The 27,503-nt window shown below is 35.0% G+C and overlaps 1 protein-coding gene across 1 annotated transcript; it reads left to right on the top strand.

Annotated features, from left to right (window-relative positions):
- Window positions 1–5,630: 5,630 nt before the first annotated feature.
- On the top strand, window positions 5,631–27,148 carry LOC149775579 (sodium/glucose cotransporter 4-like; the record flags this gene model as incomplete). The annotated part of the gene is made up of 13 exons (XM_089943497.1): window positions 5,631–5,723; window positions 14,301–14,405; window positions 15,601–15,660; window positions 16,775–16,879; window positions 17,475–17,580; window positions 18,101–18,181; window positions 18,914–19,143; window positions 19,352–19,487; window positions 20,149–20,407; window positions 22,850–23,012; window positions 23,526–23,744; window positions 24,124–24,238; window positions 26,931–27,148. Coding segments are annotated over 13 exons (1,890 nt in total), but the record flags the coding sequence as incomplete, so codon positions are not given.
- Between the last annotated feature and the right edge of the window lie 355 nt (window positions 27,149–27,503).

The raw sequence follows: 27,503 nt of genomic DNA, 5'->3' as shown, positions 1-27,503 counted from the left end.
GTGACTTTCTGCATTCATTTATTCATGGTTGATATATGTATGCTGTTGTTTTCATATGTGTGTCGGAGCTTTAGGTGTTCATACTCTTTTAATTCCATTCGTGGAGGTCAAGCACGTCGATGTCTTTGAAATTTTACTGATGTTTGGACCAAAATCTCAACATCCTATAAGGGCAGGAATTACTATATCTTAAAGGTTCATCTAGAGAAAGAACACGAACAGTGCTTTACATATGGAGGTCAAAGGGTTACCTGTCCAGTAAATGACATTTTTCTACTTCATTTATTTCCTTTACTTGCGAAAGCTGACCTGATAATGATCTGTATTTTTAACGAAATGTGCCTCTAGCTAACATGTTTAGCCCTGAACTTAAGTTATTATCGGTTGCATACTCAGTGGCATTTGCTGGAAGCCTACTTAGCAATAGAAATTCAATTCTCCATTTAAAACATGTTCTATTACTTTAGGATCAACGTTTGAACCCGGTAATATTGATAAGAAATCGTAAAGGATACCCAGAGTCAACATTTTTTTTAAGTTTCTGGGGTAAGGTCATAAGGTTATGAAGCAAATGGGACACAAAATACAACCATACTGAACGGACATTACACTTCGTCCACGTTGTAAAGAATTTGACCTCGATGACTGGCAAGATGACTGTGAATCACCTAGCGCAAAACACGAATTCTAATGATCCTCGAACCAGTCAAATCGTCCAGCTTGGTTTTTATTTCATATTTATTTCAAACACATAAATAGGTCATGCGGTCCGTCTGGATTCCATTGGGTCATCTGCTGGGTTGCACTCTGTACGATATTCCGCTTTACCTCTGTTGAATTTAAACATCTCTAGTTCAATCTTCATGGAATTTTGACCACACCCTTAACAGTCCCTGTCAGTGATTTTTATTTTCAAGAAGAAAACGCCAACTCAACAACAAGCAAACTAAGCAACAAAAGAAAAATAAAAAAGAACGAATTATGATAATTTAGTGTGCAGACCATTTTCCTACAATTCGAGCGGTCCGACCCCCTAGTTTCGGTCCCGGATTTAGGACCACTGATATCCTGCTAGTTGACACAGCAGCAAACAAGTGATCACCTAGTTTTTGTTTGTAAAGTAACTTGCAACGTAGAATTTAATCCGGCAGCTATAACACCACCGTTTCCAGCTAATGTGCTGTTGTTTAAATTGAAAATTAGGTCCATTGAAAACTGCAAGTCTGCCATGTTATTTTTGATAGAGTTATTTACATTTTACATCTTTATCTATAACAAAAACTGAATCATCAATTTTTCCCATCATTTCATCAATTTACAGAAAAAATTAGCTAACTAACATTTGTGATACCTGCAACAAACAAAAGCTTACTGAAAGATTTAAAAAAAATAGTCCTAATAAATTGTATTATTTTTGTAAAATAAATAAACATTTAGGTCCAAAAAATCATATGCAAAATATCAACCGTATTGTTTTGAAATACTTATTTAATATCAATGTCCGGGAAACTTCAAGACGGATATGATATTTAAGAACGTTTATCCTATCAATATTTAAGTAATATCTTGACCAAAATCTAAGATAATAACTTATGTTATTGTCGTTGCTATTTCTCAGTAAATTTCTGTCATAATGCTCAGATAGATCATGGTCAATGTTGTTTGTCTTACAGATTACTCCTAATAAACTGCATAGACTCAAATCTGCCGGCGCAGTATGCCACGGTAGTTTTTGGATTAGTGCAGTTGTAGTTACACTTGACTTATAATCAAGTATGCACGGAAATAAAATTCCGTATCCAGCGCGTAATCTTATTTAGACGTAACCACATCATCTCGACCGATTCCGATCTTCAACACAATTATAATTATGAGAGAGGTCGGAATCGTTAATTCCCTTAGTGACCAAAACGCTCGATCTGGTTTCCTCTGCGTACTTAAAATGGGCTGGGCCTTTTCGTTGAAGATCTTCTGTTTTTGTTTTGGAGCGTGAATCGCTGCCATGGATGTTTGATAATTTTGTTTTTATTAACCGATGTAAGACGCGTTTTGGATCTTCCCAGGAAAGATTTGTAAACAATCTGGCACACTAGGACGTGTTCGACGTTCAGTATCCCTGTAAGTTGACCAAGACCAAAAAACAAAATGTTTGTTGGCATAAAATCGTCAATTATAATTTTTTGTCATTTAAAAAAGTGTTACGGAACAAACTGTGTCAATGCATGAGTGCAAAACGTTAGTAGGATTTCGCATTTTGTCATGTTAGTTTGCATTGCTTTTGTGTTGTTTCATAAACATGAAAAAATATTTTAAATCGATCCTTATTTTCATTACGATATTTACCATTTGCTTGAAATGTGAATAGATAACATTTTACCCAGTTAGTTTACTGTTCATTCCGCACTAAAGCACTGCAGATTTATTTCCTTCGTAAAGCCTGCTGTAATACTATATTTGTCAACCTGCGTTTAATCCACCGACTTCCTGGTGTAAATTGATAATTGATTAATTAATATAATTCTTTGTTGAAATTAATAATTATTTCACAATTCATCCGTGAATATATAATTCGATTATGTACTTACTTATTGACGTTCTTTAAAAAATCCGGTTGAATTAGTGAACAAAAAAGTATGTGAATGAACGTGAATGTAAAAAAAATTATTAACACTGGTCACACACAGTATGCCTCGTATCGAGCGACACCTGCCTAAACGAGGGTTGATAGTCCATGTCTTCCGCTATATTCGAGGACCGCAAGACAACAATCGTTGTCAACTGAATAAAAGTTTCTTAAACGCGCAATTTTTTTTCTTCTTCTAATCATCTAATTACCACACAAATGAGACGTTAATTTCACACTTGCATGGTTTTCTCTTATTTCACATGTGTATGACTTATCAGTAAGCTTATTCTAGCCGAACGTTAGTACTTTACGCCATATAAAACAAAACACGACCCAAAGCACCTAACACAACGAATTATTCCTATATAAAATTATTAAACACGTGTAGCTAAAAATATTCATATATTTACATATGTTGCGAATCGAGGAGAGTTTATTTTGCGAAACTAAACCACGGAGATATAAAATCTCGTAAATTTTCTACATTATTGCGTCTGCTCCTAGCAATTGGCTGATTACTCAGGTTTAAAAATATCTTCCCATATCGCCATAATCAACAAATAGTCACTAAAAGCTATCAAGGCTATAAACGGATACATTCATAAAAATAACACGTGCCCTATGTTTATTTCACGAATTCAGCTGGCTTGAAGAAAAAAGAAAATTTAAATGTCTTAAAAAGCCTTTTCAAGACAAAATTTGATCAAATTAGTTCAATAATTCTAAATTTAAGACAATGGAATAAACAAATATAAAAAACCACAAGTATTATACCAAGAATAACATCCTCAGTATCAAACGACGAACTCAGTACACGAAATTACAAGGAGAAAAGTCCAAAGTAGAAAATATAATTAATAGTTTGGGTACTCAACTCACTATATGTTGTTTCACTGTGATGCCCTGTTAATTAAATGATAAATGATATTAAATGTGTACGAATACGGCTTCCAGAGTACCGAACACTGAAGATTTTAGTATTGTAATGGTAAGTCAAGTGATACAAATATGGCCACGTTCATTAAAACCGTTGTAGTTGTTGTTGTTGTTGTTGTTGTTGTTGTAGGGTTTAACGTCATTTTTCAGCACACGATAGGCTATACATTGCGGACAGCATTAATAGTGGAGGAAGAACCCGGGAAAACCCCCAGAAAGAACCACCTACTCACGATAAGCTACTGGCAAACTTTCTCACATACCCACATTGGCTGAATCCGAGACTCGAACCCACGCAGACAGAGGTGAGATGGCAGTGATCCATAACGGAGAGCGCTTTAGACCACTCGGCCACTCGGGGCCCCCAAAACCGTTGTGGTAAGGTCTTTAAGACATAACATCACGTGTGTTTATAGGCACCTGTTTTATCTCGCAACTTTAAGTAAATGGTGTGGATTGTTCACCCCCCCCCCCCGTAGTAATCTGCTATTTTAGCGGGCTTCGGGTTTATTTTGGTATAGATAAATTATGTTTTCCTTGACAAGATTTTAAAATACGTTTAAAAAATTAAAGGGTGAAAGCAGCTTTTAACTTTGAAATTATTTTGCTAAAGGACGTAAAAAAGGTATATGTACGTGATTATTATCCTTCGTAGGGTTGAATACTTGTATATGTAAAGTGGATGATTTTTATCGCACGCGGGAGGACTGGTCATTAACGTTTTGTCTTCCAAATAAACCGCGTGCTCGTGTATTTTGCATGCACATTCCTCGTAGTATTATTATGTGAAAGGGTATATTTGACTTAGGCTTTATCTAAAATAAAGTCGACAAACAGATCGTCATTTCAGTTTTGCGATAGAATGTGATCAGTGTATCCTGCAGTCGCTAACACTACAAACCCACTAAAGTTTAGTGGTTTCGGTAAATTCTGATGTTATTGGATTTGTTGTTCTACAAAACTAGCAGCCTATTCTTAGTTATACTTTGTCTTAAGCACTAGCATGAACGGAATTCAACGAAAGGGTTGACCAGCTGACAAAAATCCATTAATGGAAGGAAAACCAATCCGGGTTCATCACCTTACAAATGTTATCTCACTCAAACATCAGAAGTTCCGGTATTTCCAAAACCGATCGTTTTATTTTAGGCATTTTGGGATGAAGTACAGCTTACAACAACTACATTCCTCCGAAACTGAAGAGTTTCACAACGGAAGCGCACCAGTAAGCATGGACAATTAAATGTTTTACAAAAACGCACACTGTCAAAATTTGAGGAAGAATTTTATATTGTTCAAATTACTACTTAGACATGTATCGGTTTGACTTTAGTAAGATTTCACAATAAACACAGAAATGGGGTTAAATGTGTGGAACTATTTTTGTTGAACTCTTAAGATACATATGCGTCCGCTGGGCATTTAGGCGTATGAATAATATTCAGACTGCATAGATCGCCAGATTGCAAAAGCATTGTATTTGCTCGCGATGGTGGAAGGTGGTATCTCACTTTGTTGGGATTTATCCTTGAACTACTTTGCAAACACCACGAAAAACCGATATAAGATAGAGGTCAGGCTTTGAATAGTGTCGGCACCTTGAGCGTAGGTTGATAATAAAAAAACTTGGAATGTGAATACCATTATTCTCTTTTCATATACCTTGTAACGTTATCTACTAAGAGAACTCAAGTAATAATATATCTTGAAGCAGATTCTTGTCAGACATTCAGCTGTTTATTTTGCATCAAAGAACATAAACATTTCGTGTACAATATGGTGTAGAAGTGGTTAGATGCATTTAATATTTCTAGCTATCGATCTTGTGTCGTTCGTCTAATTACCTTTTGCCGACGCCACCTACTTTACTCAAATAAAATATATTGCAAACTGCACTGCGAGACATTACATAATAACTACCACTCGGATTTTTTTTTTTTGAGAATTGAGAACCTACATTATTGTCAGACATACCAACCAACCAACCAACCAACACACACACACTTTTTAAGTAAACCTTTAAACCTTCTTGACAAGGATATTCTGATATTTTTTTGTTAATACGCTATATGTTCTGTTTCTCTTTTTTCAGTCGTCATGTAGGAATCGTGGTAGTATAGGCGGGTATTTCTTGGCGGGGAGAACCATGCATTGGATACCGGTAAGCTTTCACTTTTACCGCGAGACTGACCAATCAAATATCCCGACGTCGCGGGCTCTTTCATTCTCGAAGTTGGGCAAGTTAAATTTCCAAATCGCTAGTCCTTGACAAGTGTTTTTTTAAATAAAATAAACCTGTTTCAAACCAGGTCGAGAAAGAGCTACTTTTCACACTTTAACCACTTTATCTATAAGTATTTGGCCATTCATGTCCTCTGGGCATTCTGAATGGTTGAATCTAACATGTTTTCTTTTATTCATTCGCATCTTGTGATACTATAGTAAGTGGTCATTGATACATGTTCCATTAGCGCGAATTATATTTTTGATTGGCTGCATATTGGGTAAGCGTCCATATTATCCGCCAATCAAAATACTTCAAATATACCCCGTACAATTAATTAGAAGCGTTTTAAACGACCATATGTTTACTCAACCAAGACACTCGCGAACAGATCATCTTTTATTTTCAATCCTTTTGAATTCAGTTCAGTTAGTCAATGCAATGAAGTTATTTAAAGGCACTTTACAAAGCGTATATGTCCATTTCTTTTATGAATTGATTAAACGACAGTAAATAATCTTCAAGATTTTTAATTGGTTATATAGATGATCAACTTCACTATGCGATATTGCGTTTGAATCGACTTGATTAAGTAATTACAGAGCGCCGGTGTTTTGCATGTATATTGTGGTTACTTAAAGGAAAGCAGGTGTCACATGAGGTGATCTTTTCTATTTTGGATAAGCTGAGGTTACTAAAACATTTTCGCAAGGATGGTCATAAAAGAGATTCAGAGACTTAACGTTCATGTAAAAGTCGAGGGATGAAACGTAAGGCTACCAATGAGTCTCATGTAGTAATTTCTTCAAAGAGATAAGACAGACTATGTGGCAGCAAAAGCTACAAGATATTAAAAGACTAAGAAAAAATTAAATTCTAGTCACATCAGGCTAATACGTATACTTGGTTTGAATTCACTGACTTCAAAGGAAAGGTGTTTTACAGCTATTGCAACCTATCCCAAACTGGCCATGGGTCAATGGTTATTTGACCTGTGTATCTGTCAGTGACACTGAAAAATGTCAGGATTTAACTGATCGAGTCTCTTGACATTTGGGGACCTCGTAAATCCTGTGCAGCACAATATATGTATGACACTAGTTAACATGTGCCAAAGTGGGATTTGCTAATACTCCACTAGAAAAGGCCATTTTAAAATTAAATGAAAATGACATGAAAAAATAAAATAAAATTAGACTTCTCTTTATCATCAGCCTACACCATAACCAAATATGGAAACTATTTTCTAAAAAGGAAATGATGTTTGCACTCTAGGAAAAGAGCACTGCTAAACTTGGTGTTAATTATATGAACAGATTGGACACAAGACTTTGTACTGTCAGTTGATAAAGTTGCTATGTGTATTTAATTTATGTTGTGTGCTTGACTTTTGTCCGTCATTGAGAAAATAATAAGTATGGCCTTCCTGACTTTTATGCATTTTTTTTAGAAAGTTGTTGACTGATATTTGAGTTGAGCTATACTCTTGAATATTGTTCACAAGAATAGGGGTAGAACCTTCGTCTGGCAGCGATTATTTTTCGCCTACAGTTTTACATGCGTACACAAATTAGGAAATAAAAGTTGATCTACTCCATAAAACTATACAATGTTGAGTGAGATTCTGGTAAAAAAAAGTTTGATGTGTGACATTGATAATTCTCCTGCAAAACAGTTAAAGTTCAGTCAATTCTATGGTACAATATTTCAGATAACGAAGTTTGCAACCTGAACATGATCAAGTTTGCTCATTATGTCTTTCCAATCTCTCTCTCTCTCTCTCTCTCTCTCTCTCTCTCTCTCTCTATATATATATATATATATATATATATATATATATATATATATAGTGCGAAACTAGTATCTAGTGCGAAACTAGTATCTAGCTAGCCTGAGCACGTTTGACTCTTTAATGAGTCTTTTTCAAAAGCAAATACAAAACATAGACAAGACAAACAAATAAAACAGAAGAAAAAACCGCAGTGATATCTCTCGTGGCAATTGCAATTTTCTTCTTCCCATTCTTGATTATTGCCAGAAGCATAGGCAATTGGTAAGATTCGTTTTCTGTATAGAAATCATTTGTCCCAAATATCGTCATTTGATAGGTCTAGTGGCCATTATAATTCTCCTCGGTACACTATTCATTCTTCAATTTTGCAGTAAGAATAGGGCAAGAATACGATTGGCTATTTGACGACTAGTCACTGTCTGGATCTCTAGCCAATGTTTGTAATTGTCAGTGAAATAAACATCACGAAGAAGCAGGTTGAGTTTCATATTCAGAAACAAATGTAAAAATGTAAAAATCAGTATTAAAATTAATGCAGATTTCCACTAGGTACAGAGAGTAAATGAGTTCAGCAGACGACCGAGTACCAGTTTATTTAGGTCTGAAACAGTAGCCCGAAAAATAGATTGCAATAATACACAAAACAGCAGTGTAGCCTTTGGGGCAGTATAACAGACGACAGACTCTTTATTGAGGGTCAACAAGTTCACCCAAGTGATTCACTGGACTCAATTACCAGGAAAACAAACACCGTAGTCCTACATAGGGGCCATCCTACGCGCAGACAGTTTGGTCAACATAGTGGTTTCATGAGGACTAATTAGAGAATGCCTTTTCACACCTTAAAGCACAGTAATATATAAGGAACAGGCGACAATGATAATAAATTAAACTAATAAAATACATTTTAAATTTTTAATGTTTGTGGCTTGCAAACGAAATAATATGTCTAGATTTTGTTAGTTTTGCTTATATTTTCAATTTTGAGTTGTTTTCGTGAAATAATGAACGATTTTTAACTTGGTAGAAAAACCCGATGTTGGAAAGCAAAGGATGTACTATTTGGTTCAAGACAATCTGTTATATTTGAAGAGACGTCATTGGAAATATCTGATCTTTATTTATGTTTAGGGTTGCGTTTAGAGCTGAGAGGCTCTGGCTTTCCACCAGACTCACTATTCCTAAGCAAATCTATGAAGTCGCTAAGAAGAATGTCACAAATATAGTCCATGCAGCGAAATCAGCCCACTACACTACTAAGATCATGGAAAGTTCCAGCTGCAAAGATCTCTTCGAGATTACTAACAACCTAATGTCAAGGAACAAATCAACACCACTTCCAACTATTTTCTCTCCAGTCGACCTTCCGGACATGTTTGCAAATTTTTTCCGTGACAAAGTACAAACCATTAGAGATAAGCTTGACACCACACTTTCAATTGACTCGTCGTCACCATACAGTTGGGATACAGAATTTGAACGTCAACCATTAGCAGCATTTGAACCTGTCTCTATGGATTTTGTACGTACAATCGTGATGAAGAGTGCACCAAAGTCACGTGAACTTGATCCAATTCCAACATCACTGCTGCTTGAGTGCTTAGATCCAGTATTGCCTTCACTAATTGATGATATTAATACCTCTCTCTCATCTGGAGAATTCCCATCATTTTTCAAAACTGACATTGTAAAGCCTCTGCTGAAGAAACCAACACTAGACCATAACGATTTAAAGAACTACTGCCCAGTTTCTAATTTCCCATTCATTTCAAAACTCTTAGAAAAGGTTGTTCTATCCCAGCTTGTATCTCATCTAAATTCAAATAGTCTTTTTAGCAATGTACAATCTGCATATCGCCCTTGCCACAGTACTGAAACAACTCTTCTAAAAGTAGTTAATGACATTCTCTCTGCGTTGGATAGCGGAAAGATTACAGTCCTCACCCTCCTTGATTTGTCTGCAGCATTTGACACAATATACCATGATATATTACTTTACCGTCTCCAGCATGTATTTAGCATTCATGATACAGCCTTACTGTGGTTCGAGTCCTACTTGGTCAACAGGACACAAATTGTATCTGCAAATGGAATACACTCCAGCCCAGTTGATCTATGTTGTGGTGTTCCACAGGGGTCTGTTCTTAGACCTGTTCTCTTCATTCTTTACACTTAGCCGCTCTCAAGTGTCATAGATCATCATCCAGTGTCTCACCAATTGTACGCTGATGACACCCAAATATACAAATCTAGCCACCCAACTGAAGTTGATGCTACCATCCAAGGTGTAGAGAGGTGCATTTCTGATGTGAAATCATGGATGACTTGTAACAAGCTGCAGATGAATGATGATAAAACTGAGGCCATTCTGATCACAACACAAAGACTTTCTCATTCACATCCTTTACCTCAAACAATAAATATCAGCAACGCCAACATTAAATTCACACAATCAGTACGAAACCTAGGTGTTACTCTGGACAGTACTCTCACATTGCACCAACATGTCATGAACATATGCAAGGCTGCATATCTTGAGCTGAGACGCATCAGCTCAATTCGCAAATATCTTTCAGCTGATGCCACTAAAACACTTGTGTGTTCATTAGTACTTTCAAGACTGGACTATTGTAACTCAATTCTGTCTGGTTCATCTCAATATCTACTCCAGAAACTTCAAAAAGTTCAAAACACAGCTGCTCGGATCATATTTAGAGTACCACGATCAGAGCACATATCCCCGCTGCTCTGTACTCTACACTGGCTATCCATTCGATCCAGAATCAAACACAAAATTTGTTCTCTGTGCTACATTTCACTGTCGGACTCTAGTCCAACATACCTCTCTGACCTCACCCATGTGTACACACCAGCAAGATACTTACGCTCCTCTTCTCACAATCGTATACTCATTATTCCCATTATGAAAACAAAGTCATATGGACATCGTTCTTTTGCATACCAGGGCCCAGCAACGTGGAATGAATTGCCCACTGAACTTAGACACAAAGACACAGTGATCACATTCAAGAGGGCTCTCAAAACTCACTTATTTCGACTGCAAGAACAAACTTAAAGACCTAATAATGTTTCCTGCCTGAAATATTCTCAGCATGTTTTTTTATTTTTTAATGTTTTTCTAATTTCGTGTTGTTTGTTACTGTAATAATATTATTATGTTTCTTATCTTATAGGTGTTGTCTAATGTTGTAAAGCGCTTAGAGCTTCTAAAGATTAGGCGCTATGCAAAGTCCTAATTAAATTTATTATTATTATTAAACATGATGGTTCATTTTCTCAAAACTGAAGATCAAGCTGAAAAGCACTGTTTGACCTTCAAAATAATTTGTCTTCACCTTTGGATTTTACCATTAAAAGTTTTTGATAATTCATTGTACCCCTATTATTATGTGGACGTAAGAACTGGGGTTTTAGGAAAAACTCTGTCATTTGACATATATTCACCGATTTCTTCCGAAACGTTTTTTTTTAATAAAGAAAAACGACCTCTGCTGGACTGGCAGGATTTCCGCGAGCATTCTCATCATTATTAGAGCTGATATATTTGCGCTAGACTCGTTGCAACAAAATGAAGTACATTTCACAATTATTATGTGACACTATGTTGCAAGATGCGACTTTAAATGGTTTTCCTTTATCCCAAATAATTTGTTTGCTGCGGGTCTTAATAACTTACGGTTATCAAAGCCATTTCCCTCTGGTGATTGGCTAAAGAAAACAATAACAATGAAACTGATAGATCCGTATATACAGAGTTGTGTTACGACTCTACGTCTTAAATTAAGTAATATAAAGAGGTGAAGCAAACAATTTCAGTAAAATCAACAAAAATGTACTTCTCTACTAGGCCAAAGTATTTAAGAGACCACTACAGTATTTTGAATTGAAGCCCAAATAATCACAAAATGTCCTATCAGAAGACCAAAAATATATAATGTTCTGAATGAATCCAATAGTATCGAATGTCCTAATATGCCATAATAATGCAATCCAAAATGTTTTTGAATGAGTTTACAATAATTCCAAAGTGATGTGTTAGCCCAAAAGTCAATGAGCACTTAGTAATTCTAATGAACAATTTAAAGAAATAATTGCTCTCGAAGCACATCACAACTGTAAAGGATTACAACAGAGTGATCTTAAGACATAAATAAATTATTTGGTAAATGAAATATAGAAAAAACTTGTAGAACTAATAATTGTAACGCTTTGTTCTTATGTAATCTCAAAACAATTATATCTATAACCTTTATATTCCATTATATGATGTATATTCAAACTATATATCAGTATATATCACTTTCTACCATACTCTTTTCTGTCTTTCTTATCATCTATACCACCACCGTCAATAATTTGTATTTATACTTAAACTCGTGTCTATTGTTAGACCTGAGTTGCCATGTAAGGTTTAATTCTGGTATGTTTTGGTACAGAATCGTGTTTTTTCAAAGTCTCATGGTAGTTGTCAATCTTATCGATCGACACAATTCTTATCTTGAATTTTGGAATGTGAAAACTGCAACAAACTTAGCGCATTCATACGATTCGCAAATTTTTAGAACAGAATTGTCATCAAGGTGTTATTTGATCAGTCGCACCACCTAGTAGTACCATAAGACTAGGGCATTGACACGATTTGTTATTTCCAGAGACGTCGTGATCAGTAGCACGTCATAAGCCGTTTTTTTTTTTATGAAGTTAAACGTAAGAAGGGCGCCTATGGATAACGCAAGTGTTTTGAATACTATTTCAAAAAGACATCTTACAGAATATATAACTAAATATAAATTAAGTTGACAACATAAATATATACCTTGATATTCTCTTGGCAATCACTAATATCATTGACAAAGTTGCATTGATATTCTCTTGACAGTTACTAATCTCACTGACAACGTGCCATTGATATTCTCGTGGCAATCACTAATCTCATTGACACAGTGACATTGATATTCTCGTGACAATCACTAATCTCAATGACAAAGTGGCTTTGATATTCTCTTCGCAATCAGTAATCTCACTAATAAAGTGGCATTGCTATTCTCTTCGCAATCACTAATCTCACTGATAAAGTGGCATTGATATTCTCTTGGCAATCACTAATCTCATTAAAAAATTTACATTGATATTCTCCTGGCAATCACTAATCTCAATTAAAGTGTCATTATTAGTTTCATGGCAATAACAAATGTCATTGACAAAGTGTCATTAATATTCTCTTGGCAATCACTACTCTCATTGACGAAGTGACATTCATAGTTTCTCGGCAATCACTAATCTCACTAACAAAGTGAGAGTGATATAAGGCAATCACTAATCACACTGACAAAGTGGCATTGATATTCTCTTCGCAATCACTAATCTCAAAGTGTCATTATTAGTTTCATGGCAATCACAAATGTCATTGACAAAGTGTCATTAATATTCTCTTGGCAATCACTGATCTCATTGACGAAGTGACATTCATAGTTTCTCGGCAATCACTAATCTCACTAACAAAGTGAGAGTGATATAAGGCAATCACTAATCACATTGACAAAGTTGCATTGATATTCTCTTCGCAATCACTAATCTCAAAGTGTCATTATTAGTTTCATGGCAATCACAAATGTCATTGACAAAGTGTCATTAATATTCTCTTGGCAATCACTGATCTCACTAACAAAGTGAGAGTGATAAAAGGCAATCACTATGTCATTGACAAATTGTCATTAATATTCTCTTGGCAATCACTAATCTCATTGACGAAGTGACATTCATAGTTTCTCGGCAATCACTAATCTCACTAACAAAGGGAGAGTGATATAAGGCAATCACTAATCACATTGACAAAGTGTCATTGATATTCTCTTGACAATCACTAATCTCAATGACAAAGTGTCACTGATATTCTCTTGGCAATCACTATCTACTGATACAGCACACACAACGAATACATCAGCCTTCACGAGTTTATCTGCTACTAGCGCATGCTCACATTTACATCATTCATTATTCTTTTGGGTGATGTTCTTAAATAATTTGCCTTGCTTCTTGGATTCCTGTCTGTAGTCGTTACCTTATAATAGACCCACAGAGACCGATCCGGTGACCTAGTAGTTAGAGCGTCCGCCTCGGATACGGGAGGTCGGAGGTTCGAACCCAGGCCGAGTCATACCAAAGACTTAAAAAATGGTACTAACAGCTGCCTCGCTTGGCACTCAGCATTAAGAGATTAGTGTTAGGACTGGTCGGCCTGGTGTCATGATAATGTGATTGGGTGGGACATGATGATACATATCTGCGGCATGATGCCCAAGTGCTAGACATCACTATAAACTGACACACTGCAGACATCGTAGCGACATGTCTGAAAAATTGCTAAAGCTACGTTAAAAATGCAAATCACACAGACAAAGATACACACACACACACACAACGACCCACGATTTTTATAAATCTTATTAATTTGTTTTGCAAATAGCTTTATCCTTAGCTAGAATTCTAAAATGATATTTTCCCCCGCACAGCACTAAAATTAGGTATCTGTTCGCTTAGAAACGTCAAAAATACTAATTTGCGGAACGATTTAAAATCTGGTTGTAATTGAAAATTTTGAATCTGTTTTACGTCGACATAACTGACTAATAGATAGCTCCATTTTATTCGTTTTTATATACCTGAATCGGTTGCATGGATTGAGCAGTAGCATTTTTCAGGTTGGTGCTTCGCTGTTCGCCAGTAATATTGGGAGCGGCCATTTTGTGGGTTTAGCAGGGTCTGGAGCCGCCAGCGGGATCGGTATTGCTGTATTTGAATTAAGTGTAAGTTATGTATTGGCTCTATTCTAATAATATTTCACGTGTTTTTTTAAAAATTTAAAATTGGCCGATTTTTATAATAATGATAATCGTTTTAAAAAAAATAAACGGGTAGCTGTATAAAATTTTATATAAATTATTATCTATAGTGACAGACTTAATCAAGTTATTCCACAGGTAAAATAGTTTTGTCAGATTTATTAAATATGTGTGTAATATACATTTCTATAAGTAAACGAGGCCTGCATTCAGTGTATACATGCTTTAATGTGCTAATTTGTAAATTGTATACAATCATACGTTTGAATCTTGTTTCTAATATAAAAAAATATTTATTTTCCTGATCTATTTCCTTTATTTGAAAGAGATTGTTATTAGTTTTTGGTCGCTAACAATATGACATTTTATTTTTGAAATGATTTAATACCTTCACATGAATTTAAAAGACCAATTGCTCTGTGTAATAGGAATGAAACAATTTCAAAATAACCCATACATTTCTGCTGCATCAATGCATTTGCTTTCCGTATGGCTAGCATGACATTTTTGCTTATTCTGCTATGTAACTCTTTACCTACTTGAGGATGTTGGGTTGTATCCGTTTCAGCTTATTATACAGAGAATGATGGGTCCTCTCTGTTGCTGTTTATTCTACTATGTAACTCTTTACCTACTTGAGGATGTTGGGTTGTATCCGTTTCAGCTTATTATACAGAGAATGATGGGTCCTCTCTGTTGCTGTTTATTCTACCATAAGATGTTACTATGGGAGGCTGGGTTGTCTCAGCTGTTGCTTATTCTACAACTGGAATGTTGTATTTTATCCGTTTCAACTTGTTCTAAAAAGGGGTGTTATTTTTGCTTTGTCTCTACTTAACTATTACGGAATGCTTGGTTGTCTCAGTTTGTTTATTCTATTATGGGATGTTGGAATGTCTTAGAAACTGCTTATTCCACCATACGATTTTTGATTTTTTTAATTATTGGTTAATGCAGATTTGGTATTCTTATCTTTAAACAAATAAAACCATTGCAATGATGTCGATCATGTGAGTATTATAATTCTAAATATATTAAAAATTGTCTCTTTCTCTCTTGAGTTGTCATTTTAAAAAGATCTGATTACATTGCAATATTCCATCCGTAAAAAATTATGCATGAAGCGTTCTGTAACGGTTGTGTAAAATATATTTTCCAGGCTGTATTCATACTCGTGATGCTTGGATGGCTATTTGTACCGGTGTACATTGCAGCTGGTGTAAGTAAATATAGATCACTTTATTTAAAAAGTAGTAATTATATTTTAATTGTATTTTTATTGCGTTATTATTATTATTATTATTATTATTTTATTATTATTATTGCCATACTAAATATTGCTAGCTAGTCGTTCAAATTTTGAAAGTATGCTATTATGGAGGCACACAAATGAATACATGACCTCATTTTTAGTGGCTTTTAATATAGATATAGGTTACTACAAAGCAAGCAATATGTATGTATGTGTGTATATATGCCAGCGGGTGTCGTTAAGAAAATACGTGTAATTTGTAATTTGCATATGTCATTACAGTATTTTGTATAATATCTTTAATCAACTTTTTCTTGACAGATTGTATCATATGTTTGTAAAGTGTTATTTTTGACAGATTGTGTTATATGTTTGTAATGTTTTCTGGACAGATTGTGTCATATGTTTGTAAAGTGTTGCTGACAGATTGTGTCATGCGTTTGTAAAGTTTTCTTGACATATTGTGTCATACGTTTGTAATGTTTTCTTGACAAATTATATCACACGTTTGTAAAGTGTTTTTGACAGATTGTGTCATTTGTTTTTAAAGTGTTATTGACAGATGGTGTCATATGTTTGTAAAGTTTTCTTGACAGATTGTGTCATACGTTTTTAAAGTGTTCTTTACAGATTGTGTCATATGTTTGTAATGTTTTCTTGACAAATTGTATCACACGTTTGTAAAGTGTTTTTGACAGATTGTGTCATTTGTTTTTAAAGTGTTATTGACAGATGGTGTCATATGTTTGTAAAGTTTTCTTGACAGATTGTGTCATACGTTTTTAAAGTGTTCTTTACAGATTGTGTCATATGTTTGTAATGTTTTCTTGACAAATTATATCACACGTTTGTAAAGTGTTTTTGACAGATTGTGTCATTTGTTTTTAAAGTGTTATTGACAGATGGTGTCATACGTTTTTAAAGTGTTCTTGACAGATTGTGTCATACGTTTTTAAAGTGTTCTTTACAGATTGTGTCATATGTTTGTAATGTTCTTTAGGTTTAGTTGTAGTTGACGCCTGCGATGAACAGACGACATATATTTGTAATCCTTTTCTTGGAAAATATGTTCAATCAACAGGTGTTTACAATGCCAGAGTACCTAACGAAGAGGTTTGGTGGACAAAGAATTAGGATTTATTTGGTAGTGTTGGCGCTTCTTCTCTACGTTTTCTCAAAGCTATCGGTAAGATTTGCTAGAGACTGTCAGATGTTTCCAGGATGAAAAATAAACCCCATAATCGCGGGCATATCCCTACAGTTTCTTTAGTGCTTCATGCATCGTAATTACTACAATGTTAATCCAAAATACATTTAGTAGCAACTGTAAACAAATTACATTTTATTTGTTACAGTAATGTCTTGTCTGTCTGTTAATTTTAGTTGTTCGAAAATGCCTTTGTACAACATGTATAGTGTGCAATCCAAATCCAAATATATCACACGATATTACACATTTTCAATATAGAAACATCACCTCAGAAACATTTACCATTTGGAAAGAATCACTGTCTTCAAAGGTGGCAAAAAGGATAACTTTCCAAGAAATTTCCCGGCAGGAGAGTATTAAGTTTTTAAAACTAAACAAGCCATACAAAATCAACAAACCCATCCTCTCCTACCCACCCACTTAAAAAGGGATCTTTCTGTTACAAGCATGAGAGTGATTGACACAGAGCATGTATCAAACCTAAATAATGTGTCATGGATTATTACACTAGGTAGTAACCAAAAATAAATTTTTGAATTATTATTATTATTATTATTATTATAATTTCCAGGCCGACCTTTATTCAGGAGCTCTATTCATTACACAGTCGGCCGATGTAAATTTATACGTAGCCGTCATCATTCTACTGGCCGTGTCTGCCCTCTTCACTATTACAGGTGCGTGTTGTTCTAGAACACCTATAAATTTCGGTGTTCAGTTTCCGCTATTAGTTTTAAGTATATTATTATCCTGACTGTGAGTCTTAATTCTAACTCTCTTTCCATCCGCACCTACTTGAATATTCTGTGTGTGTGTGTGTGTGTGTGTGTGATAATAGGTTTTCATTTATCTATTCATGTTTTTTAAATGTTTTCGAAGAAAACGAGGCAATTGACTGATCATGCTATGTATGTATGTTTGTATGTATGTATGTATGCACGGGAGCTGGTGTAACACAGTGTTTTGGACGTCGGACTCGTAATCTATGGGGCGTGGGTTCAATGCCCACCCAGATAGCCTGGAGTGGTTGCCATGGTTTGTGGCAAAGGTACTTCGCTCCCATTTCCTCGGCATGACAGACAATAATCTGACAAAGGTACCGTTAAAACTAATCAACATGTATGTATGCCTGAGTGTAAGCAGGACGTTAGGCATTTAACAAGAATTTAAATTATACGTATTTTACTCCTATTTTAGGTGGTCTAACAGCCGTTATATGGACCGATTTTATACAGGTAGTAATCATGATTCTTGGCGCCTTCATCCTTATGGTCATGTGTAAGTACCTTGATATTAAGTGTGTGTGTGTGTGTGTGTGTGTGTGATCTGACTCACGTGATGGATATATAGTCATGTCACTTATATCACGGTTGTATTGACAGTGTTCTGAGTAACTGGGTTACAACCTACAATTAATCCATCCATTTTGTACTCTGACGCGATGTTGAATCATAACACTCGTTACTGTATCCGAGTTTCTCTTTGTAATCTATCCCTCTTTACGATCTGTTTCCTCCAGTTTATTACTCAGTTCCCATCTTGGATCAAACGCTTACACAGCGCCTCAATTTGGGTGTGAGCTCATGGTGTAGGTTAAGTTTCAAAAAGAAAACATCGACTACTATTAAGAAATGTCCATAATTTGTATCATTTCCCCTCCTTCTAGAAAGTTTCTGGTTGGGTCAAATGGTTTACTTCTGCAAACATAATTGTTCTAGTTGCAAAACATTCGTCGTAGAACTTTTTAAAAAAAATGTGCCGTACAGTATTTCCCAAACTTGTATTACACGATAATTTTGAGGCTGGCATGCAACATAGTTATTATTATTATTATTATTATTATTATTATTGTTGTTGTTGTTGTTGTTGATGATGATGATGATGATGATGATACTGTTATGACTATTGTTATTGCAAAGATTGGAATAATCATCACTGCACGAAACATCTTGATGAAAACTTAGTTAAAGGTGACAGCTATCCCACCGTTTACTGCTACATATTTTTCAGCGTTTATAAAAGTTGGTGGATACGAAGCTCTGGTAAGGAAGTTTTTCGAGGCTTATCCGGATACGACCATCGACAACTGGGACAATGAGTCGTATCCTTACACGAAGTGTGGACTTACCCCAGCCAATTCCATGAACCTGATTCGTTCCTATGACGACAGGGATCTACCCTGGCCCGGACTCATTTTTGGTCTCGCAGTTAACTCCGTCTGGTACTGGTGCTCAGATCAGGTACGCATTTAGCAGAAAGGATAGTTAGAGCAAAATGTTTTGATGAAATTCTTGGTCCTTTATCATCAGACTCGTATTTCGTGGTCTGAAAATCTCTTTATTGCTAATATCTGTCCATAAAATTACTTTTCGTTAGCAAAACGGAGATTATTGTTATGAGAGCACTTTATCTCTAATTGTTTTAATGGTAAAAACAAGTTTCTTTCAGGTTATTGTGCAAAGAGCGCTGTCCGCCAAAAATTTGTCTCACGCTAAAGCGGGAACCATCTTGGCTGGCTACCTCAAACTTCTCCCACTCTGGCTAATTGTGTTTCCAGGAATGGCTGCAAGGGTCCTCTTCCCAAGTAAGTCTGTCTCAAGGTGAAAGGAGAAACATATGCTAACACGCCTGCGTCGTACATCTAAATTCGTAAATGTGTTCCACGGAGCCGACATACGCAAAATTGTGTGGTCGCCCAAGCAAGGTTCGTGAGGTTCTATTGGTTTTCTGTTGTTTTTTTTAAAATTTACTTCAAGGACCGTCTCATGGTGCTACCTGAACCGTTAAGGGCACTTAAATTCAGTCTTTAGAACTTGCTGTGTAATCGATGGAAAATAGACATGGTTAAAATTTCGAATAATTAGATATTTCACAATTATGTTAGCACACGTTTTATTAGAACTTACGTATCCAACGTTAACTGATCTCCAGTGCAAAGATACAGGTCTTGAGACATTCTACGGAAAATGCAGCCCACGTTATTGAGAAAACATCAAATTAAGAACATCAGATGTTCATACCAGCTAAGTACTCATCATTTATTTCTCCAAACACTTACACGCATTTGCTAGATGTACAATATCTATTGGTTGCTTTCTCTCTTATAACACATCTTTATGAAACTTATAAATATTAGTTATTAAAAAGGATATACCTTTACTGAGATGATGGTTTTGCTCGAGTCTTAATTGGTGTGTCATACTTATTCTCCTGTATTTAATGCAGGTTGCTAATATTACTTTCAGATGAAGTTGCATGTGGTGACCCTAAGAAATGTCTATCAGTGTGTGGCAGTGAGAACGGCTGTACAAACGTGGCATATCCCAAGCTGGTGTTGGAGATCATGCCAGTTGGTCTGCGAGGGGTGATGCTTGCCGTCATGATGTCTGCCCTAATCTCCTCTTTGACCTCTATATTCAACAGCAGTAGCACCATGCTTACCATGGACATCTGGACACGAATCAGGAAACACGCTAGCGACATTGAGCTAATGATTGTCGGCAGGTGATTGGCTGCACAGTCCATGTATTCTCAAAACCTTTTAGACTAGTCAATGATTGGCTATAAAACCAATTTGTCATCAGACCCTTCATTCTCAAAACGTTTTGATAGGTTAGTGATTTAATAATATCCAATCCTCTATCAGGTCCTGTATTCGTTTTGACTGTTTAGTGCTTGGACAATAGCCAATCAGTCTTCTAACCATGTATTCTCAAAACATTCTGAGCAGAGAACTCAAGCTCAACTCAGTTTGTTTTAAAACCTTTACATTCTATAACATTTAGAAGAATGGATTTGGAATAATACATTTTTCAAGTCCATTTAACTTGGATTCATCTGCTAACGCGCAAACTTATAATTTCTTTGGTGTACACCAACTACCGTCGTGATTTTTTAATGATTTGATCTTGAGATTCACCTACTTGTTCACAATGTTTCCAGAATACTTGGCTAGGCCCATTCAGAATATTGTCACGATCTGTTTTAGTCAAGTTACTCTTTTACCTATCCCAGGCATCGGCAAACCTTTTAGAACTGCTGTGCCAGGTTACATTTGTCCCATTAATTTAATTATCATTTTAGTACATTCGATACAAAACTACAACTCGTTCCGCGTGCCTTTCCAAAGAATTTGGCTTGCCACCGTTAACACGCAGTTATCAGGTTACCGACACCTGACCCAGCCAATCGGCTTTGTGTTCTCTCTTATTAGTCAGCTGCATTGTGTTAAATGACTGACTTGCTCTTTCAAATACTCTATTGAATCCTAGAATTTGCTGAAAAATAAAAAGTACAATAGAGTATAAAATGCGGTCCATGACGACTTAGGTCCTAAACATATTTTTCTTTATATTATATAATAATTATATAATATATAACAAATTATTAAAAAAATATCTAATACATTTAAAATAAACCATTGAATCTATAATGTTATTTCCAATTACGATCAAGCAAAACGGAAAAAGAATAAACTTTCATCTTTATAAACAATATTACAGAATCAATATTATGCAGATTTTATTTGAATCTCGTTTTAATGTATCTTCTGTGATGTGAATATAATTTGTTCTGAACAATATTTAAAGAAAATATCTTTCTTATCTCTTTTCTAATAAATGATGTTTTGAACTAGACTCAAAACAAAAATCTTTTGGTTTAGTTTGGCTAAGCCCTTTTTAACTTGTTTTACCTTGTGACTTTGGTTAGATTTTATTCGGCAACGAGAGTGAAGAGTCTTGCCCAAGGACAAAACAAGGAGGGCGACCTGACCTCCTCAGAAAATCGATTCTTGTTACAAAGCACTAGCCATAGCAAACAAAAATTGGTTACTGGCAGAGTTTTGACACATTCTATTCAACACCCGAACGTGTTTGAAAACTGGCAAGAGTCGCCTGAGTACATCACTATATGAACATCTATGGTTACGTTCGCAACGTGAAAGACAATGTACATGACATAATCTGAAGACAGTTTACTCGGGTTTTGTACATGTGTATGAATGTCACTATTTAATTCAATGGTTGTGATGGATTTGAGGCTTTCGCTTAACGGAAACTGTTTGAATCATTCGTATCTGAAGACCAATAATGGCCTGGGAAGAGCATACTAATCATGTCCAGACGTACTTAACACATTTGTTGTTATTCTCATGGATGTATGTACTCCTTCACCTATCTTTAATTAGCATTGATACGTTCATTGATAATATCCTTCAAGGACTTTCAGAGGGTGAGGGTTAGGAAGCAGTTTTAATGTTGCCCCGTTCTCCTAGTCAATAACCTTCTGTCTGTCATTCATGCAGGTCATAATTTGTCACTTAATATCTCAACTGTTCCAACGATTACAATAGTGTAATCTATACACTTTTCCAAACATATGTCTGTGCATAGACTTAGGTTATAATTCCCTCCACCGTGAACTCAGCTGACCCCTTTGATGGCCATGGGGAGTATCCATGAGTTTTACTAAAAGTATCTATTTTAGTTACAATATGGCGTTAGTCGATTGGTTTCACTAAATATAGTTGACTTGTTGAAATTACTCATATTTAATCTCGATATAAAACACCATTGCCTAAACTATAATATACCACATCATCCTGAATGATTAGGTCACTTTTCTGTATGACTAACACATGGATAAAGTAATCAAAGAAAAATGTTTATTATTTTAACTGGTAACGAGATTTGCACTTTGATCAATGAAAGTAAATTAGTCCAGCTATTGATAAATTTTATACATTTAAATTTGTTCAAATGCATATCTCTTGATGTTTTGGTTTTGGTGTTATGCTGATGCCTTAAAAATGGCAAGTACAATTAGTCCAATGAGTTATTGTTGATTCCCAGGTTATGTATTTATAGTTTTGGTTGTTATAACCGTGGGTGGTATGGATTCAAATCATTCAGAACTTTAGCCAGCTCTTTCACTCTTATATTCCAGGTTATGCATTTTGGTTTTGGTTGCAATATCTGTGGTATGGATCCCAATCGTTCAGAATTTTGGTGAGCTCTTCCATTACATCCAGGCCATATCTAGCTTCCTGGCTCCTCCCATATGTGCTGTGTACGTCCTCGCCATCTTCTGGAAGCGGATTAATGAAGTGGTACGTCAGGCACTAGTTAGTTTCCTTGCGTTCAAAAAGCCTTAGTCTTTATTCTCCAAAAAAGATTCGACAGATCTTGATACGAATAAATAAGTATGTTTCAACTTCACTTTTACAATCAAACTAGTTCAAAGAGAGGATGGATATAACACGTAGACAACGAATGCAGTTCATATTAGCTAATAAAGTCTGTCTGTGTTTTGTGTGCTTTTCATCCATGATTACCCAACGAAATAAGAACATTTTAATTTGACGTGTGTTGTTTATGTGTATAGTGAGCAGTATATGACTGAAAATGTTTTGATAAAATGTTCCTGTATTTGTATTGTAAACTACATACTAATTTCGCATAATGTGAGATTGACGTGGTGTCTTTCTTAACGGTAATCAATTCAATTATATTTCAGCATTGCTTCCTCTGAAAGAAAAACGATATATGTGACTTTCAACAAGGCATTTAACTGAACAGAAATGTGTTTTAAAAATTTATGTAATCTCTTTTGTCGTCGGCAGGGGGCATTCTGGGGTTTGATGGTCGGGCTGGTGGTCGGTTTGGTAAGATTCATCTGGGAATACATCTACAATGTTCCACCATGCGGGGAGTCTTATGATAACCGGCCAAGCATCATCAAGGACATACACTATCTCCATTTTGCAATTATTCTGTTCACCATCGTTGTCATAGTAACCACAATAATCAGCTTATTGACACCGCCTATCGAGGACAAACATGTAAGTTTCCAGTGTTAGATGGCTTTTTCAAGAGAAAATAAAAGTTCACGTGTTATGATGAGTCTGGAAGGAGATTTGATACTTTATTCCACCTTTCAGGATAAATAATACACAAATTCATGCCTATTGTTGGCAGCAACGAATGATGACAAACTTTTCGCATATTGAAATAATATTGTTCTACATGCATAAAGGATGTTAGGAAATAAGGATTTGCGATTTAAATGTATGTGGCAAGCATATGAAGCATTCTATTCATTTACAAGTCGGTGGAATTTTTTTATTACATTATTGTTTTCTTAGTAATTTCAACACTTATCGTTTGCGTATCAGTGTGCGTTTAAAATGTATTTGTAAAGCAATTTTCTCTAATTTTTAGCTCTATCGACTGACCTTCTGGAGCCGGTACAGCACAATACCACGGGAGGACATTGATGCGGAAGCTGAAAATGAAGAAGATATAACAAATGATAAACCTCAACAACTGCATTTTGGTACGACTTCTCAATCAAAATTGCAAAACCTCGTAAACTTCTGTCATTTTTATAAAACGTCAACTCAGTCTATATTAATCATATTGTAACCTTGGTTACAAGAAATTTTCAGATAAAGAATTTTAGATCTTAATAAAGCTCTTAATCCAGAAAGTGGCGGTCAGAAAATTGTAAACTGATGTTCAGGTGATAGCATGTCGTGAACAAAATGTCAACTGTCAATTAAGTTTGCGAGCTACGTCCATGTGGCGCCTTTGCTTTGTTATAACCTAAACACCTGAACATTAATTTTCTCCAAAATATCTTGCACATGTGCTCTATCTTATTCGTTCTGGCTTTCTTAAGGCGTCTGCCAATGGTATAAGAAAGTATCGCGGTCTTATTTTACATTTGAGTTGAATATCTAATCCTGTAATTGTTGTTGTATCTAGTCACTGCACCTTCTCTGTAAAAGTAGAACGAAAAATGACAATAAAGACAAAATAAATATGAGACAGACCTTGAGATAAAAAAACACAACTCTTCAGAGCAATTTGCCGCTTTGGGGTTCAATACTTCTTTTGTTATCAATATATCAGTCTGTCATTGAACAAATTTAGTTCTGTAATATACATTTTTCGAATGACTTCCTTCTTACAATACCGTTTTTATGCCTTTTCTCTGACAGTTATAACAACTCTACGTCGCCAACATTACACGAAGGGAATACACGTTGCTGATAAATCGGGTCTTAGTTGTTGATAAGGGAAATTAGTATCAATGGATATTATTATAAGCTTTTATATTGTTATTTCAATTATTTCTTACCTATCTTATAATGGCATTAGGAATCAGTATAATACTCTCAAATCGCCTTTGGACAGTGTACTAATCGGAGTGGACTTGGGAGGCATTCCGATGGCCCCCAGCAAAAACAAAATATAGATAAATTGCCTAATTCCTATTTATCAAATACCCTTTCTACGTTATCTTTGATCAAAAGCAAAGACTGCACAAAGCACGTGGACACAACCGGCCCACCTGGGTAGACAAACAAACACAAAACGTAGTTGTAAAAAATAAAATAATTTCTTGCCATATTTTATCCTTTTTTAGCATAGTTTTTGAAAATACTTGCTAAAACCCGTACGTAGGTACTTGAGGGTCAGGGTACCATTCCACAGACAATAAGACTTTTACATATTTAAACTATAAATGGAATGCACAGCTGGAATAGTACTATTAATTGTTTCTATACAAACCAAGTGAATAACAGGGAGAATGAAATTTTGATGAGAGCTGAGAGGGGAATATTCATGTTATACAATCATTCAATACATTCCTTGTGGCCAGCTATGCGACTATTCAAATAATCATTTATTCTTTTCGAGTACCTTAATATACTAAATACACCAAATAAAACTGAAGGCATTCAATCCTATATCTTATATGATACTATTAAGTTTTACACATTAAATTAGCCAGTAAAGGATTTGTAGCAAAGACGATACGTCAGTTATATTCTCACAACCTTCCTATTCATGATTTAATTTCTCCCAGTCATAATTTTTGTAGACTATACAGTTTTGTAATTAGTATCACTGTGTAATTTCTTAAATGTTCTCTTGCTTGGCACTAGTTTTGAATATGCAATTTAAATAGGTAGTTCTTTCCAATGAGTAAAAGCAACTTAAAACTTTCATCAGATTTGTTTTGTTTATTTATTTATAATATTGTATCTACTTCTATGAAATATAAATCTACATGGCTCTTCAGTCACCAGAACAAATGTATCCATTTTATTGAAATATAGTGCAATCGTATAACAAATGAAAAAGTTATTCTTCTGTTTGTCTTCAAGAAGAACATAACTTGTCTTGTCTCAGTTTCATCTTGCATAAATGAACATTGTAGAAGAAATGGCATAGTTCGTTTTTGTATAATAAAATATATGATACCTGTAAAACAATTCTTCAAATGCTCTCTTATAGCATCTATATTGTTCTCATAATGTAATGTTTAGTCCAGGTGGATACATTGTTAAAATTAATTAACTGATTGTTACATGTGAAATACCCTGTTAGGTTTAGTTTACAATTGTGCACATATCAATAGGATAATGCTGTGATCTCCTACTCTAATATTAGCGTTGAATCCGAATGATCAGTCGGAAACTATTGCCATTATATTGAGGTTTATTTTATTGAGGTAGTTTCATAAAATAAAACATCCCCTACAAAAAATGTTATTCAAATCTGTATAAAGTTTTATAGCAAATACAATTTCACGGACAAAATATCAAAATTTGTCATTGCTTTGTATTTTTCAAACCCAGTGTATCTAGCCTTTGTATTGTTAAAAGAAAATCTTTGCAAGTAAATTTAATACATATATATATATATATATATATATATATATATATATATATATATATATATATATATATATATATATATATATATATATATTTCTCAAAGGATATTTTAGTTGTTGTCTGCATAAAACATATCATATAATGATCAATTTTTACCTTTGATCTAGGAGTTTAACCTAGTCATATGTCATAGAATCTCAGTCCAAAAGAATGAAAATACATCGTGTGAAAATATATCGTGTGCATTATTTGAACAGAACGCTTCACATTTCAGCCCATTTTCTAACCAATGGGACATCAATTTAATTTTTTTTTAAAAAGTTAATTTTTTGTACATAGGTAACTACGAGGATCTGCCCTGGTACAAGAAGGCGTGTATGTGGATTTGTGGGATAGAGAAGATGGACGAGCAAGCCAAATTAACGAAAGAGAAAAAGAGAATCCTGGAAATGAAGCAAAACTCCATTTATGAAGACAAATGGCCTCGCAGGATTCTGAGCATCAATGCCATTCTCCTTATGACCATCGTGATTTTCCTCTTTGGATTCTACGCGTAATCTTTGACTGGAGTAGCATTAGACTTAAGGACATATTGACACATCTGTAACTCACTGACAGATATCGATATCTAGATTATAGGTGGATGGATAGACGGATGTATGTTTGGCTGAATAGACGGATAATCGTCTTAAAATAATGGATTTAAACTCAAATTTGTGGTTGCAATTTGGAGTGGTTGAAACTGGCATTTCAAACAATCGAAGTTTCGGGTCTTTCAGTTTCTACACATACAAAGATTATCGTCGGTTTTGGCTGCGTATGAAATCTCAACTTCGCCACAAGTTGAAACCTTGTACAAATACATGAACTTATAACAGACACCAATTTAAATTCCATAAAATAATGCCTCAT

The sequence above is a fragment of the Sinohyriopsis cumingii genome, chromosome 19, assembly GCF_028554795.1.
Source record: "Sinohyriopsis cumingii isolate HCF-2022 chromosome 19, ASM2855479v2, whole genome shotgun sequence".
NCBI lineage: Eukaryota > Metazoa > Mollusca > Bivalvia > Unionida > Unionidae > Sinohyriopsis > Sinohyriopsis cumingii.
Note: the sequence above shows the minus strand (reverse complement) of the source record. Positions and strands in the feature narration are given on the sequence as shown.